The sequence below is a fragment of the Aquarana catesbeiana genome, linkage group LG03, assembly GCF_042186555.1.
Source record: "Aquarana catesbeiana isolate 2022-GZ linkage group LG03, ASM4218655v1, whole genome shotgun sequence".
NCBI classification, from domain to species: domain Eukaryota; kingdom Metazoa; phylum Chordata; class Amphibia; order Anura; family Ranidae; genus Aquarana; species Aquarana catesbeiana.
In genome coordinates this window covers 11,769,466-11,788,594 of record NC_133326.1, presented here as the reverse complement: position 1 = coordinate 11,788,594, position 19,129 = coordinate 11,769,466, and the positions used below count along the sequence as shown (strand labels likewise).

The 19,129-nt window shown below is 46.2% G+C and overlaps 1 protein-coding gene across 2 annotated transcripts in view; it reads right to left on the bottom strand.

Annotated features, from left to right (window-relative positions):
* ITGA11 (integrin subunit alpha 11) overlaps positions 1-13,719 on the bottom strand; it is a 253,778-nt gene extending 240,059 nt beyond the window's left edge. The window contains exon 1 of one of the 2 annotated variants that reach the window (XM_073618273.1): positions 13,537-13,719. In XM_073618273.1, coding sequence (XP_073474374.1) covers positions 13,537-13,603 — 67 coding nt within the window. In that variant the 5' untranslated portion in view covers positions 13,604-13,719. The remainder of the gene's footprint in view (positions 1-13,536) is intronic. The other variant, XM_073618274.1, reaches the window with a different exon arrangement.
* Between the last annotated feature and the right edge of the window lie 5,410 nt (positions 13,720-19,129).

The following is a 19,129-nucleotide window of genomic DNA, read 5'->3' as shown; positions in this document are numbered from 1 at the left end:
GGAGACTGCGAGCCAGGCCTTCTCATCCAACATCAGTGCCTGACCTCACAAATGGGCTTCTGGAAGAATGGTCAAACATTCCCATAGACACACTCCTAAACCTTGTGGACGGCCTTCCCAGAGGAGTTGAAGCTGTTATAGCTGCAAAGGGCGGAGCCAACTCAATATTGAACCCTACGGACTAAGACTGGGATGTCATTAAAGTTCATGTGTGTGTAAAGGCAGGCGTCCCAATACTTTTGGTAATATAGTGTATTGTAGCCTCTGATTGCAATTCTAATATAGAGGGGAAACACAGAAAAAGGGAACTTGATGTAAGGAAGACTGACAAGGACATTGATGTAGGGATCCTGATGTAAGGAGGGACTCTGATGGGGACCCTGATGTAAGGGGGACTTTCATAGGAAGTCTGTAAAGCATACCTAATGTAAGGGGGGACTCTGATGGGGAAAACTATGGGAACCTTGTTGTAAGGGGGAACTCTGAAGGGTGCTTACTAAAGTTCTTTCCTGGTTGTTATGAATCATATGATGCTGGATTACATTCTGATGCTGAATAAATCATTTGTTTATAAATAGAATATACAATGTGACTCCAGTATGGAAATGTTGGAGACCCCAGTTCTATTGCTCTGTTCCCTTTTGTCTCCCTTGTCTCTCCAATTCTGCTATATAAGTGGTTTCCAAACTGTGGCCCGTGGGCTAAAAGCAGCCCATTGCATGCCTGTATGTGGCCCTTGGAGCACTATTCCTCCCACTGATACCAATGATGGGGCACTATTTCTCCCAGTGACACCAATGATGGGGTTCTTTTCCTCCCACTGACACCAATGATGGGGCACTATTCCTTCCACTGACACCAATGATGGGGCACTATTCCTTCCACTGACACCAATGATGGGGCACTATTTCTCCTAGTGACACCAATGGTGGGGCGCTATTCCTCCCAATGATACCAATGATGGGGCGCTATTCCTTCCACTGACACCAATGATGGGGCACTATTCCTCCCACTCACACAAATGATGGGGCACTATTTCTCCTACTGACACCAATGATGGGGCACTATTTCTCCTACTGACACCAATGATGGGGCACTATTTCTCCTACTGACACCAATAATGGGGCACTATTCCTCCCACTGACACAAATGATAGGGCACTATTTCTCCTACTCACACAAATGATGGGGCACTATTCCTCCCACTGACACAAATGATGGGGCACTATTTCTCCCACTCACACAAATGATGGGGCACTATTCCTCCCACTGACACAAATGATGGGGCACTATTCCTCCCACTGACACCAATAATGGGGCACTATTCCTCCCACTGGCACCAATGAGGGGGCATTATTTCTCCCAGTGACACCAATGATGGGGCACTATTTCTCCTACTGACACCAATGATGGGGCACTATTCCTCCCACTGATACCAATGATGGGGCACTATTTCTCCTACTGACACCAATGATGGGGCACTATTTCTCCTACTGACACCAATGATGGGGCACTATTTCTCCTACTGACACCAATGATGGGGCACTATTCCTCCCACTGACACCAATGATGGGGCACTATTCCTCCCACTGACACCAATGAGGGGGCATTATTTCTCCCAGTGACACCAATGATGGGGCACTATTTCTCCTACTGACACCAATGATGGGGCACTATTTCCCCCATTGAAACCAATGATGGGGCACTGTTCCTCCTCTTACTGACCAGAGGCGCTATATAATTTCTTTACTCCCACTGATCACCGATCCTGAGACATTGTTACTTCCACTGACACTGGGTTATTTTCCGCTTCAATTGGCCGCAGTCCAGTAAACTGGCCCTTTATGTAAAACATTTGGAGCCCCCTGTCCTGTACTCAGTTCTGTGCCTCTCCTCTGTCTATAGAAATCAGAAAGACATGAAATAGCTCCACCTACAGGTCTATATGACACATTGTAACTCTTTCCATGACTTCATATGCTACATTGTTCCCTGAACTGTAAAAGTGCTGCATCCAGTCATGGAAAATGGAATTATTTCTGATCCCGCTCCATCTTCTCGTAATGTTGTTCCTTTTTCTGTATCCACAGAAGTGCGGGACACAAACCCCCTCCCCCCCCAGCATAGTCGTCCCCCCCCCCCAGTGACAGTGTCCGCAGTCCAGCCTGGAGGGACTCCGCTTCTGGTTCTGGGACTCGTTCATACAATTTCCAACCTGGACTCCGCTGCCTCCTTTCGGTCCTGAGCTCCCCGAATTGTGCAGCATCTTCAAACGATGCCAATCCTCGCACCCCTCTGCCCCCCCCTCCTGCCCCCCTGCCCCCCCTCCTGCCCCCCCCTACCCCGCTCTGTCCACGTCCCTGCCTTTCATCTCCCGGGCCCCCTGCTCTCCGGATTTCTGCTAGGCTCGGAGATTTTGGGCTGACGGGGAGATTTTGTTTCCAGTTACTGCCAGATGTGCGGCAGTCGGGTCAGTCCTGTTATAGATGGGGGGGGGGGGAGAGTCCTCCGAAATACAGACACAGCCAGATCCATCGCATGCTACGTTTACTGGTGTGCGGAGAGGTCTGTGCGTGGATTCAGGGATCATTCACACCACGTGCGCTGGGGTGTGTGCGTTTGTGAACGCATTGCCAACGCGTGACAATAAAAAAAAATGGATCCCTCTGAGTGCCAGTTCACACCAGATGCAGTTCCGTGCGCTTTTTTTTCTGCACTAAAAATACATGCGCAGTGTTTTCCATGTATTCCAATGGCTCCAAGTCACACCATGCAGTCAGCTTCTGCCCCGGAAACTGACCGGAAACTGACTGCATGGTGTGACCTAGAGCCATTGGAAAACATGGAGAGCACTGCGCATGCATTTTTAGTGCAGAAAAAAAAAAGCGCACGGAACTGAATCTGGTGTGAACTGGCCCTTAATGAAGTTCACATCGGTGCGTTGCGTTTGCCCAGTGCTGAAAAAAAAAACTGAAGCAGGCGCAACCTTTTTACAACGTAACGCGTGCAAACATGCATGATCGCAGCGCACTGCGACTGAAAAGACTGCTTTGAATATGGTGTATTCCTTTAAAAAAAAAAAATGCAACGTGTGTAAAACGCACACCAACGCATCACAGTGCTTTACAAAAAAAAGCATGCGTTGTGGTGCGACTTTACCATATTGCTGTTGTTGGAGCGCTACCATGTAACATTTCCTTGTATTGAATAACATGATGATAAAGAATCTCATCTACTTTCAGCAATTTAGACCTCAGTACAGTGCAGATGTCACCCCCACCTCTAGGAGTGATGACCGTCATCTGTGCACCCCCCTGATCTGTGCACCCCCCTGATCTGATCTGTGCACCCCCCTGATCTGTGCACCCCCCTGATCTGATCTGTGCACCCCCCTGATCTGATCTGTGCACCCCCCTGTGCCCTGTACACCCCCCTGATCTGATCTGTGCACCCCCCTGATCTGATCTGTGCACCCCCCTGATCTGTGCACCCCCCGATCTAATCTGTGCACCCCCCTGATCTGTGCACCTCCCCGATCTGATCTGTGCACCCCCCTGATCTGATCTGTGCACCCCCCTGATCTGATCTGTGCACCTCCCTGATCTTATCTGTGCACCCCCCTGATCTGATCTGTGCACCCCCCTGATCTGATCTGTGCACCTCCCTGATCTGATCTGTGCACCCCCCTGATCTGTGCACCCCCCTGATCTGATCTGTGCACCTCCCTGATCTGATCTGTGCACCCCCTGATCTGATCTGTGCACCTCCCTGATCTGATCTGTGCACCCCCCTGATCTGTGCACCCCCCTGATCTGATCTGTGCACCCCCTGATCTGTGCACCCCCCTGATCTGATCTGTGCACCCCCCTGATCTGATCTGTGCACCTCCCTGATCTGATCTGTGCTCCCCCTGATCTGATCTGTGCACCTCCCTGATCTGATCTGTGCACCCCCCTGATCTGATCTGTACACCCCCATGATCTGATCTGTGCACCCCCCTGATCTGTGCACCCCCCTGATCTGATCTGTGCACCTCCCTGATCTGATCTGTGCACCCCCCTGATCTGATATGTGCACCCCCCGATCTGATCTGTGCACCTCCCTGATCTGATCTGTGCACCCCCCTGATCTGATCTGTGCACCTCCCTGATCTGATCTGTGCTCCCCCCTGATCTGATCTGTGCACCTCCCTGATCTGATCTGTGCACCCCCCTGATCTGATCTGTGCACCCCCCTGATCTGTGCACCCCCCTGATCTGATCTGTGCACCCCCCTGATCTGATCTGTACACCCCCCTGATCTGATCTGTGCACCTCCCTGATCTGATCTGTGCACCCCCCTGATCTGATATGTGCACCCCCCGATCTGATCTGTGCACCTCCCTGATCTGATCTGTGCATTCCCCTGATCTGATATGCACCTCCCTGATCTGATCTGTGCACCTCCCTGATCTGATCCGTGCTCCCCCCTGATCTGATCTGTACACCCCCCTGATCTGATCTGTGCACCCCCCTGATCTGATCTGTGCACCCCCCTGATCTGATCTGTGCACCCCCCTGATCTGATCTGTGCACCCCCCTGATCTGATCTGTGCACCCCCCTGATCTGATCCGTGCTCCCCCCTGATCTGATCTGTACACCCCCCTGATCTGATCTGTGCACCCCCCTGATCTGTGCACCCCCCTGATCTGATCTGTGCACCCCCCTGATCTGATCTGTACACCCCCCTGATCTGATCTGTACACCCCCCTGATCTGTGCACCCCCCTGATCTGATCTGTGCACCCCCCTGATCTGATATGTGCACCCCCCGATCTGATCTGTGCACCTCCCTGATCTGATCTGTGCACCCCCCTGATCTGATATGTGCACCCCCCTGATCTGATCTGTGCACCCCCCTGATCTGATCCGTGCTCCCACCTGATCTGATCTGTACACCCCCCTGATCTGATCTGTGCACCCCCCTGATCTGATCTGTACACCCCCCTGATCTGATCTGTACACCCCCCTGATCTGTGCACCCCCCCGATCTGATCTGTGCACCCCCCTGATCTGATCTGTACACCCCCCTGATCTGATCTGTGCACCCCCCTGATCTGTGCACCTCCCTGATCTGATCTGTGCACCCCCCTGATCTGATATGTGCACCCCCCGATCTGATCTGTGCACCTCCCTGATCTGATCTGTGCACCCCCCTGATCTGATCTGTGCACCCCCCTGATCTGATATGTGCACCCCCCTGATCTGATCCATGCTCCCCCCTGATCTGATCTGTGCACCTCCCTGATCTGATCTGTACACCCCCCTGATCTGATATGTGCACCCCCCGATCTGATCTGTGCACCTCCCTGATCTGATCTGTGCACCCCCCTGATCTGATATGTGCACCCCCCTGATCTGATCTGTGCACCCCCCTGATCTGATCCATGCTCCCCCCTGATCTGATCTGTGCACCCCCCCTGATCTGATCTGACTGTGCACCCCCCTGATCTGATCTGTGCACCTCCCTGATCTGATCTGTGCACCCCCCTGATCTGATCTGTGCTCCCCCCTGATCTGATCTGTGCACCCCCCTGATCTGATCTGTGCACCCCCCTGAGCTGATCTGTGCACCTCCCTGATCTGATCTGTGCACCCCCCTGATCTGATCTGTGCACCTCCCTGATCTGATCTGTGCACCCCCCTGATCTGATCTGTACACCCCCCTGATCTGATCTGTACACCCCCCTGATCTGATCTGTGCACCCCCCTGATCTGATTTGTGCACCTCCCTGATCTGATCTGTGCACCCTCCTGATCTGATCTGTGCACCCCCCTGATCTGATCTGTGCACCCCCCTGATCTGTGCACCCCCCTGATCTGATCTGTGCACCCCGCTGGAGGATTAGAACTTCATGATGGCGACTTCTCATACATTTAATATTCTCCTTGATTTGCTAATATTGTTACAAAAAAACAACTGATCTTACCCCCCCCCCCCCCCCCCGACAAAACCCCCCATACACAGCACTGAATTAAAAGCTTCACCCATGGCTGACCTCCCTTAACACTCAGGGTTTGATTTTTCAGAATGTGGTTCCTTTAGGTAATGGAAGTTATTGCTCCCATCATTTTTTATTTTTCAAAAGAGATCCAGCAAATTCTTTTCTTCAGCATGTCAGAATTTATAATCATTTATTGTGGAGGTCATACATATACCCGTTGCCCGTATATAAATAACTGTAATAACAAAAATAATAATAATAATATTTGTATGATATTTTTTCACAATAAATTTAATTGAGAAAGAATATTGTTGCCTCATTATTATTTTTGTATTCATATAATAATAATGATAATAATAATAATAATAATAATAATAATAATAATATTAAATAAAAATGATAATATAAAAAAATAATAAAATAAATAAATATATTTATAAATAAATAAATAAAATATTACTAATATAAAAAAAGAATACTATAAAAAAAGAATAATAATATTTTATTATTATAATTATTGTATTATTAATATTATTGTTAATATAATTATCATCATCATCATCATCATTATATGAAATAATAATAATAATACAATCAAATAACAAAATCATAATAACAATTAAACAATAATACTGATAAAATAAATAAATGTATTTATGAATAAATAAATAGTATAATATGAATATAAAAAATATATATATATATTAAATAATAATAATCATAATAATACAATAATATAATAAAATAATAATAACAAATAAAACAATAATACTAATAAAATAAATAAATGCATACATAAATAAAATAATACTAATATAAAAAATAATACTATGTATTAATAATAATAATAATAATAAAATGTTAATATTATAGTTATTGTGCTATTATTATTATTATTATTATATAGAAACTTCACCCATACCTGGCTATTTTTTTTAATTCCCTGGTAATTGTTATATATAACATGTAGAATATATATATATATATATATATATATATATATATATATATATATATATATATATATATATATATATATATATATATATATATATATTCTACATGTTATATATAACAATTACCAGGGAATTAAAAAAAATAGCCAGGTATGGGTGTTTCTATGTCTATGTGAGCTGTGACTTTTTCTAATGCATTAGCATGATTAAATTACTACAGATATTTATATTGCACCAACAACTTACACGGGACTTTATATATACTGTACATACACATCAGCCCCGCCCTCAAGGATCCAAGGTTCCTATTGCACATCCTACCAGCATATCTTTATATAGTGTAGGAGCAAACCCATGTAAGCACAGGATGAACATGCAAACCCCATGCAGAGAGCATCCTGGTTGGGATTTGAACCAGGGACCCCAGCGCTGCAAGGCAGAAGTGCTACCCATCAATCCACTGTGCTGTAGTGACAAAACCTCAACAATTTAGGCTTTCCTGTCATTCCCTGCACTTAAGAAACTGATTTATCTCACACATGTATAGCAGGGTCAGTTTATAATAGGGCTGATGAACCTATCAGCATGTCTTTGGAGTGTGGGAGAAACCCATGCAAGCAAAGGGAGAACATAGAAACTACATGCAGATGATGCCCTGCGTGGGATTTGACCCCGGTGCTGCAAGGTAAAAGTTCTAGCTTACTGAGCTGTATTGATAAAGCACCATCAATATATCTGAGGCCCCTGTCTCACACTGGTCCTGGGACTAACATGTTTTTGGAGTGTGGACGAAACTCATGCCAAAACATGCAAAGGGTGTCCTAGCCAAGATTTGAACCAAGGACCCCAGTGCTGCAGATTAATAGTGCTAACCACTAAGTCACTGTGTTGGGGCTCCCATGACCTATGGTTCCTGTACATACGGGCCTCCTTGTGCAGCCTGTCAGAAGCTGCATACAGAGCGGCCAGTTTAAATACAAGCTGGCACACTCTGTTTCAGACTTTGCAGCAGACTGAGAGGATGAGCTCACAGTGCCTCTCCTCACTTCTTGTCAGCTTGGAGCCTTGGACCAATGGTAAAGCACCGTTGGTCCAAGCTGTCCAATAAAAATTCTGCAGTGGAGGCACGCCTCTCACTGCAGTGTCATAGAAGGGGGTGTGTGTGTGTCTAAAAGACAAATACTCCCTTCCAGCCCAGCCCTCTTAAAGTGAACCTGCAGACATTTTTTTCTTCTTTCCATCTATTAAATCTTCTGCCCTTGTTGTTGTTTTAACTTTGGATAGTACAACTTTTTTTTTCTGCCAGTAAATCCCTTATACAGCCCACTTCCTGTTTCTTGTCTGGTCATTAGCCTAGGATTATGACATCATGCACAGCTCTCTCTCTCACTCTCCTGAGAGTTTGCCAGGAAGGGAGGGGGGATGAGTCATAAGAGGGTCAATGAGAGCTGCAGAGCTGGAGGTGTGCCTCTGTTTAAATCCAGGAAGTGAACAGGCAGCAGCTTCAGCTGCCCACAGTTAAAATGGATGCAGCCAGACTCAGTGGAGGGAGATTTCCGCAGCATATTTGGCAAGTACAGAATCACAGTATATATAAAATAATATGCAAAGTTGTTGGAAGGAAGCTTCAGAATGGCGAAGATGTTTTTATTACAAATTATGTGAGCAGACTGCAGTTCCTCTTTAACTACAAGGAAAAAACACATGTGTTTATAGGTATAAGATTTACCCACAATCCCATGTTTTTCTCACATAGTTAAAGCGGAGTTCTGGCGAAAATGTATTTTATTTTTTTATTTTTTTTGATCCTAGTATTATTGCTAATGAAATTCAAATAAGAGTATACAATGATCTTGATCGATTGTTCAAAGATATACATTTCTTACTGTAATATTTATTTCCTCCGTTTGTGACCGTTTCCATCATGATTGTGGGCATGTGAAGCCCAATCGAGATCGCTTCCTGGAATATCTTTGGAGAGATGCATGCTGGGTAACCAGCATGCACCTCTCGATCTTGCGCATGCGTGATTCAACGGCGGCCGTAGTACTGTACTGCCCACAGACTCCTGGGAAATGATGTGTCATTTCCCAAGAGCATAGGCGAGGGAGGAAGTCTTGAGGAGCTCCGTGGACCAGGAAGTGGCAGATTACGAGGACTACATAGCAACAGGGCGTTTAGGGTAAGTATATAAAAAAAAAAAATCCTTCTAATGTTTGTCTATAGGTTAAAAGGTGTCTTTTAAAGGAAACTTTTTTTTAGGGTGGAACTCCGCTTTAAGAGGGAGAATCTGCTGCTGCTGAAAAGATACTGTTATATTCAAGCTAAATCCTATATTATTATGCTATATATTATAAGATAATCATTTATTATTTATCTATTTACTGTGAAATTACTGGTTGGAAGTGATAACTTAAAGTGGAGTTCCACCCACTTTTACAACTCTTCAGCATCCCTCACTAAACTGTGCACTGTAAACAAATTGGATATTTTTTTATTTTTTTTCTCAGCACCTACTGTATATCTGCTGTATTCATTTTTCACTTCCTCCTCCCTGGCCGCGGCCCATCGCATCATTTCCTGTTTTCAATGCCTTCTGGGAAGGGGTGGCAACTTCCTCTGAAACTGCCGTTGCTATGGAAACCTGACCTGAACCCTATTACACTGTTTGTGCTGCACTGAGCATGTGCGAGATCTGCAAGGATGAGATCCAGGAAGAAATACAGTCTGGCTTCAGATGCCCACACTTAAGATGGCCACGGCCTGCTGGAAGTTTATAAAATAACAAACTACTGCTATAAACTAACAAAACAGACCTTAGTTTACTGACTAACTTTACTAGAATACATTAAGCTTGTGTATTATAGGGGTATTTTTATTTAAAAAGTATAATTTCGGCCGGAACACCACTTTAAAACTTCAGTAATTTGTCTGTTAAGCCATCTGCTTGAGTACAGTTTTTGAAAATATAGTAAATTACCTTAAAAATAATATATAATAATTATTATAATATAATAATATAATAAAAAATAATAAAAATAATATATAATAGTTATTTGTATATTTCATACTTATGGTAATTAACCCCTTGCCACCCAGACCAATTCTGACACTTCTCTCCTACATGTAAAAAATCATTGTTTTTTTTACTAAAAAATTACTCAGAACCCCCAAACATTATATATGTTTTTTGTTTAGGGAATAAAATGGCGGTCGTTGCAACTTTGTATGGTACACGGTATTTGCGCAGCAATTTTTCAAACGTCTTTTTTTTTGGAAAGAAACTGTTCCATGAATATATATATATATATATATATATATATATATATATATATATATAAAAACACTAAAGATAACCTGATTTTTTGTATACTATGAAAGATGATGTTACGCCAAGTAAATAGATACCTAACACGTCACGCTTTAAAATTGCGCACACTTGTGGAATGGCGCCAAACTTCAGTACTTATAAATCTCCACAGGAGACGCTTTAACATTTTTTACAGGTTCCATGTTTAGAGCTACAGAAGAGGTCTAGTGGTAGAATTATTGCTCTCGCTCTAGCGATCGCGGTGTATGTAATCTGTGTGTATCCTGCTCTGATACTAGACGGTGCCTCAGCAGCCACTCACCTCACCGCACGGCCCTGTCTCACACATACATACTAGCAGGGCTATCTTTTACGTGGGGCAAAAGGGGCAGCTGCCCTGGGCCCAGTCATTATTGAGAGGCCCAAAGCAGCTGTCCCTTGAGCCCACGCTGCCTGTAAATAGATGATGAGTAAATTTGGGTGGGACCAAGAAAATCTTTACCCAATCAATATTAAAGACAGCCCTGCATACTAGGCCCAATGAACCTACTAGTACAATCTTTGGAACGTAGAAGAAACCAAGAGAGAACATGCAAACTCCATGCAGATGTTGCCCAGGCCAGGATTTAAACGAAGGATCCCAGTGCTGCAATGCAGAAGTGCTAACCACTAAGCTGTATTTATTATCCACTGGCAACATAGGTGGTATTTTACATACACATCACTCCTTGTCCTTACAATCTAAGAAGCGCAGGGTGGTCATGCAAACTCCATGCAGATGATGTCCTTGTCAGGATTTGAACCAGGGACCCCAGTGGTGCAAGGCAGTAGTTCATTGCTAACTATTAAGCCAAATTTATAGAGTACCATAGTTTATGCAGCACTTTGCCATATATTCACATCAGCCCCTGCCCTTAAGGAGCTTACAGTCTAATCTCACATTGCAAACTCCATGCAGGTGGTGTCCTGGTCGGGATTTGAGCCAGGGACCCCCCAGTGCTAACCACTAAGATGTATTTATATCATACTGGCAACATTTGCAGTACTTTACTTACACATCACTCCTTGCCCTTACAATCTAAGAAGCACAGGGAGATCATGCAAACTCCATGCAGATGGTGTACTGGGTCAGGATTTGAACCGGGGACCCCAGTGCTGCAAGGCAGTAGTACTAACCAATGAGCTGAATTGGTATAGGACCAGCTAATAATGCAGCACTTTACCATATAATCCACATCAGTCCCTGCCCTTAAAGAGCTTACAGCCTAGTCTTACAATGCAAACTCCATGCAGTGATTGTCCTGGTCAGAATATGAACTGAGGATCCCAGTGCTGCAAGGCAAGAGTGTTAACCATTGAGCTGTATTTATATCATCATGCAACATATGCAGTACTTTATTTACACCTCACTCCCTCCCTGCCCTTCAAATTTAGAAGTACAGGGAGATCATGCAAACTCCATGCAGATGGTGTCCTGGTCAGGATTTGAACCAGGGACCCCAGTGCTGCAAGGCAGTAGTACTAACCTGAATTTATAGAGCACCAGCAATTTACTATATATTCACATCTGTTCCTGCCCTTAAGGAGCTTACAGTCTAATCTCACAATGCAAACTCCATGCAGATGGTGTCCTGGTTGAGATTTGAACCGAGAACCCCAGTGCTAACCACTAAGCTGTATTAATATCATACTGTCAACATTTGCAGTACTTTACATACACATCACTTCCTGCCCTTGCAATCTAAGAAGCACAGGGAGATCGTGCAAACTCCATGCAGATGGTGTACTGGGTCAGGATTTGAACCGGGGACCCCAGTGCTGCAAGGCAGTAGTACTAACCAATGAGCTGAATTGGTATAGGACCAGCAAATTATGCAGCACTTTACCATATAATCCACATCAGTCCCTGTCCTTAAAGAGCTTACAGCCTAGTCTTACAATGCAAACTCCATGCAGTGATTGTCCTGGTCAGAATATGAACTGAGGATCCCAGTGCTGCAAGGCAGGAGTGTTAACCATTGAGCTGTATTTATATCATCATGCAACATATGCAGTACTTTATTTACACCTCACTCCCTCCCTGCCCTTCAAATTTAGAAGTACAGGGAGATCATGCAAACTCCATGCAGATGGTGTCCTGGTCAGGATTTGAACCAGGGACCCCAGTGCTGCAAGGCAGTAGTGGTAACCCGAATTTATAATGCACCAGCAATTTACTGTATATTCACATCAGTCCTTGCCCTTAAGGAGCTTACAGTCTAATCTCACAATGCAAACTCCATGCAGATGGTGTCCTGGTCAGGATTTGAACCGGGGACCCCAGTGCTGCAAGGCAGGAGTGCTAACCAATAAGCTGAATTTGTATAACGCCAGCAAATTATGCAGCACTTTACCATATATTCACATCAGTCCCTGCCCTTCAAGAGCTTACAGTCTAGTCTTACAATGCAAACTCCATGCAGTGATCGTCCTGGTCAGCATTTGAACTGAGGACCCCCCAGTGCTGCAAGGCAGGAGTGTTAACCATTGAGCTGTATTTATATCACCCTGCAACGTATTTCATACACATCATTCCCTGCTGTTACAATCTAAGAAGCACTGGGATTTAATGCAAACTCCATGCAGATAGTGTCTTGGTCAGGATTTGCAACAGGGACCCCCAGTGCTGCAAGGCAGAAGTGCTAACCCCTAAGATGTATTTATATCCCCCTGGCAACGTGTGCAGTACTTTACTTACACATCACTCCCTGCCCTTACAATTGAGAAGCACAGGGAGATCATGCAAACTCCATGCAGATGGTGTCCTGGTCGGGATTTGAACCAGGGACCGCAGTGCTGCAAGGCAGTAGTGGTAACCCGGATTTATAGAGCACCAGCCATTTACTGTATATTCACATCAGCCCTTAAGGAGCTTACAGTCTAATCTCACAATGCAAACTCCATGCAGATGGTGTCCTGGTCGGGATTTGAACCAGGGACCGCAGTGCTAACCACTAAGTCACTGTGCTGAACTTGTAGAGCACTTTACTATATATTCACATCAGTCTTTGCCCTTAAGGAGCTTACAGTCTAAAGTCACAATGCAAACTCCATGCAGATGGTGTCCTGGTCGGGATTTGTACCCAGAGACCCCCAGTTTTGGAAGTCAGAGGTGCTAACCTCTATGCTGCCCAGAGGAGAAGCCCCGACGCCTAATGAGATGAGCTGGTGGTCTGGCCAATAGCGTTGCGGTCCCTGGAGCGGGGAGGGTTAAGCAGGAGATGATGTGTCCTTTCTATATCAGCTCACCTGGCAGAAGGCACAGCACCCAGGCGGCCAGGAGTCCTCTCCAGTGGTCCATACTCCAGACTCTCATGGTGTGTCGGTGGGGGGGATCCCTCTGCCAGACCGGTAGCCGGAGCAGCTGCCACTTTCCCACTTCAGTCTCCGTGATTCCCTGGCTCCCAAACTTTGGAGTTTCATAGCAGACAGAGGAAGTGGGAGGACCAGACTCCGGGAGGAGGTGTACAGAGGACAGATCAGTGGGCAGTAAGAGGACATTCATCATTTCATCATAAGGTCATCAATAAGAGAAAAAAGAATCTCAGCCCTTTCACTGCCCCCCCCCCCCCCCACCCCCAAAAATGTCCCCCCCGAGGCAGATCATCCGCAGAGATGAAGAAACTGGGACGGCGGCGGATTTCGTCGGCAAATATTTGCGTTACCTGCTCATCTTTTATCATCTTGGCACCATGGTGGCCAAAGCATCTGCTGAGGTTCAGATTCCATGGTGGCCTGAGTTATGTCACCATTCCACATCTGGATTTAATGGAGAAAATGAGAATATGCCGGAGTGATTCCTAAATATCCCCCCGAAAGGAATGAAAACAAAGAATCTATGGGGACATCTACCAGATAAAGTGGAACTCCAGACTTCCCTTATTTTCTAGTGTTGGATGGGAAGGGTTAGAGCCTCTGTTGTGTTTTTGCAGGTTGTGTCTTTGGAGGTTTCCTTTTGAGGATGAGGAAGAGGAGATTTCACCAGGGGGGGTCACAGACAGCAATAAAATCTGACCCGATCTACGTGATACAAATCAAAATGACAGTGGTACTAAAAGCAAAGTAAAAAAACGACACATATGATGCAGCCTGTCACTAGAATTCACTCAGAAGTGTTTTTTTTCCTGATGGGGACACTGATGTAAGGGGGACTCTGATGGGGACACTGATGTAAGGAGGGCTCTGATGGGGACACTGATGTAAGGGGGACTCTGATGGGGACACTGATGTAAGGGAGGTCTCTGATGGGGACACTGATGTAAGGGGGGACTCTGATGAGGACACTGATGTAAGGGGGGAGGACTCTGATGGGGACACTGATGTAATGGGGAGGGACTCTGATGAGGACACTGATGAAAGGGGGGACTCTGATGGGGACACTGATGTAAGGGAGGTCTCTGATGGGGACACTGATGTAAGGGGGGAGGACTCTGATGAGGACACTGATGTAAGGGGGGAGGACTCTCATGGGGATACTGATGTAAGGGAGGTCTCCGATTGGGACACTGATGTAAGGGGGGAGGACTCTGATGGGGACACTGATGTAATGGGGAGGGACTCTGATGAGGACACTGATGTATGGGGGGACCCTGATGGGGACACTCATGTAAGGGAGGTCTCTAATGGAGACCCTGATGTAAGGGGGACTCTGATGGGGACACTGATGTAAGGGAGGTCTCTGATTGGGACCCTGATGTAAGGGGGGAGGAATGTGATGGGGACACTGATGTAAGGGGGGGACTCTGATGGGGACACTGATGTAAGGGGGACTCTGATGGGGACACTGATGTAAGGGAGGACTCTGATGGGGACCCTGATGTATGGGGGAGGGACTCTGATGAGCACACTGATGTAAGGGGGGGACCCTGATGGTGACACTGATGTAAGGGGGGAGGACTCTGATGGGGACACTGATGTATGGGGGGACCCTGATGGTGACACTGATGTAAGGGGGGAGGACTCTGATGGGGACACTGATGTAAGGGGGGTGACTCTGATGGGGACACTGATGTAAGGGGGACTCTGATGGGGACCCTGATGTAAGGGGGAGGGACTCTGATGAGGACACTGATGTAAGGGAGGTCTCTGATGGGGACCCTGATGTAAGGGGGAGGGACTCTGATGAGGACACTGATGTAAGGGAGGTCTCTGATGGGGACACTCATGTAAGGGGGGGACTCTGATGGGGACACTGATGTAAGGGGGACTCTGATGGGGACACTGATGTAAGGGGGACTCTGATGGGGACACTGATGTAAGGGGGACTCTGATGGGGACACTGATGTAAGGGAGGACTCTGATGGGGACCCTGATGTAAGGGGGAGGGACTCTGATGAGGACACTGATGTAAGGGGGACTCTGATGGGGACACTGATGTAAGGGAGGTCTCTGATGGGGACCCTGATGTAAGGGGGAGGACTCTGATGGGGACACTGATGTAAGGGAGGTCTCTGATGGGGACACTGATGTAAGGGGGGACTCTGATGGGGACACTGATGTAAGGGAGGTCTCTGATGGGGACACTGATGTAAGGGGGGACTCTGATGGGGACACTGATGTAATGGAGGACTCTGATGAGGACACTGATGTAAGGGGGAGGACTCTGATGGGGACACTGATGTAAGGGGGAGGGACTCTGATGAGGACACTGATGTATGGGGGGACCCTGATGGGGACACTGATGTAAGGGAGGTCTCTGATTGGGACCCTGATGTAAGGGGGGAGGACTCTGATGGGGACACTGATGTAAGGGGGGGACTCTGATGGGGACACTGATGTAAGGGAGGTCTCTGATTGGGACCCTGATGTAAGGGGGGAGGACTCTGATGGGGACACTGATGTAAGGGGGGGACTCTGATGGGGACACTGATGTAAGGGGGACTCTGATGGGGACACTGATGTAAGGGGGAGGGACTCTGATGAGGACACTGATGTAAGGGAGGACTCTGATGGGGACCCTGATGTAAGGGGGAGGGACTCTGATGAGGACACTGATGTAAGGAAAGTCTCTGATGGGGACCCTGATGTAAGGGGGAGGACTCTGATGGGGACACTGATGTAAGGGGTGGGGGGACTCTGATGGGGACACTGATGTAAGGGAGGTCTCTGATGGGGACACTGATGTAAGGGGGGACTCTGATGGGGACACTGATGTAATGGAGGACTCTGTTGGGGAAACTGATGTAAGGGAAGTCTCTGATGGGGACATTGATGTAAGGAGGGGGGCTCTGATATAATGGGGGGCTCTGATGGGGACACTGGTGTAAGGGGGGGCTCTGATGAGAACACTGGTGTAAGGAGGGGCTCTGATAAAACAACTGATGTAAGGAATACTCTGATAGGAACCCTGATGTAAGGGGGGGACTCTGATGGGGATCCTGATGTTAAGAGGGACTCTGATAAACTCTGATGGGGACATTAATGTGAGGGAAGACTCTGGTGGGAACACTGATGAAAGTAGGGCTTTGTTAGGGACACTGATATACAAGTGGAGTCTGATGGGGACACTGAGTTTGATGTAAGGGGGCACTGATGTAACAGGGGACTCTAATAAAACAGTAAGGAGGACTATGATAGAAACACTGATGTAAGGAGGACTCTGACAGGGACACTGATGTAAGGGGGGGCTCTAATGTAAGAGGGAATCTGATATAAGGGGGGGGCTCTGATACATAGTTACATAGTAGGTGAGGTTGAAAAAAGACACAAGTCCATCAAGTCCAACCCATGTGTGTGATTATGTGTCAGTATTACATTACATATCCCTGTATATTGCGGTCATTCAGGTGATTATCTAATAGTTTCTTGAAACTATCGATGCTCCCTGCTGAGACCACCGCCTGTGGAAGGGAATTCCACATCCTTGCCGCTCTTACAGTAAAGAACCCTCTACATAGCTTAAGGTTAAACCTCTTTTCTTCTAATTTTAATGAGTGGCCACGAGTCTTGTTAAACTCTCTTCCGCGGAAACATTTTCTCCCTATTGTGGGGTCACCAGTCGGGTATTTGTAAATTGAAATCATATCCCCTCTCAAGCGTCTCTTCTCCAGAGAGAATAAGTTCAGTGCTCACAACCTTTCCTCATAACTAAGATCCTCCAGACCCTTTATTAGCTTTGTTGCCCTTCTTTGTACTCGCTCCATTTCCAGTACATCCTTCCTGAGGACTGGTGCCCAGAACTGGACAGCATACTCCAGGTGCGGCCGGACCAGAGTCTTGTAGAGCGGGAGAATTATTGTTTTATCTCTGGAGTTGATCCCCTTTTTAATGCCAATATTCTGTTTGCTTTGTTAGCAGCAGCTTGGCATTGCTGAGCCTATCATCTACTAGGACCCCCAGGTCCTTTTCCATCCTAGATTCCCCCAGAGGTTCTCCCCCAGTGTATAGATTGCATTCATATTTTTGCCACCCAAATGCATTATTTTGCATTTTTCTACATTGAACCTCATTTGCCATGTAGTTGCCCACCCCATTAATTTGTTCAGGTCTTTTTGCAAGATTTCCACATCCTGCGGAGAAGTTATTGCCCTGCTTAGCTTAGTATCGTCTGCAAATACAGAGATTGAACCATTTACCCCATCCTTCAGGTCGTTTGTGCACAAATTAAATAGGATTGGTCCCAGCACAGAACCCTGGGGAACCCCACTACCCACCCCTGACCATTCCGAGTACTCCCCATTTATCACCACCCTCTGAACTCGCCCTTGTAGCCAGTTTTCAATCCATGTACTCACCCTATGGTCCATGCCAAGGGACCTTATTTTGTACAGTAAACGTTTATGGGGAACTGTGTCAAATGCTTTTGCAAAATCCAGATACACCACGTCTACGGACCTTCCTTTATCTAGATGGCAACTCACCTCCTCATAGAAGGTTAATAGATTGGTTTGGCAAGAATGATTCTTCATGAATCCATGCTGATTACTGCTAATGATATTGTTCTTATCACTAAAATCTTGTATATAGTCCCTTATCATCCCCTCCAAGAGTTTACATACTATTGATGTTAGGCTAACTGGTCTGTAATTTCCAGGGATGTATTTTGGGCCCTTTTTAAATATTGGTGCTACATTGGCTTTTCTCCAATCAGCTGGTACCATTCCAGTCAGTAGACTGTCTGTAAAAATTAGGAACAACGGTCTGGCAATCACCTGACTGAGTTCCCTAAGTACCCTCGGATGCAAGCCATCTGGTCCCGGTGATTTATTAATGTTAAGTTTCTCAAGTCTAATTTTAATTCTGTCCTCTGTTAACCATGGAGGTGCTTCCTGTGTTGTGTCATGAGGATAAACACTGCAGTTTTGGTTACTGAAGCCCCCCGATTCACTCGTGAAGACTGAGGAGAAGAATAAATTCAATACCTTCGCAATCTCCCCATCCTTTGCAACCAGATGTCCTTCCTCATTCTTTATGGGGCCAATATGGTCTGATGTAAGGGGTCATCTGATATAAGGGGGGACTTGGATGTAAGAGGGGACTCAGATATAAGGGGGGACTCGGATAAAAGGGGGGACTCGGATGTAAGAGGGGACTCGGATATAAGCGGGAATCTTATATAAGGGAGAATCTGATATAAATGGGGACTCTGATGTAAGGGGGGACTCAGATGTAAGGGGGGACTCAGATATAAGGGGGAATCTGATATAAGCAGGGACTCGGATATAAGGGGGAATCTGATATAAGGGGGGACTCCTATGTTAGGGGTAATCTTATATAAGAGGGGACTCGGATGTAAGGGGTAATCTGATATAAGGGGTGGACTCGGATGTAAGGGGTAATCTGATATAAGGGGGGACTCTGATGTAAGGGGTAATCTGATATAAGCGGGAACGCTGATATAAGG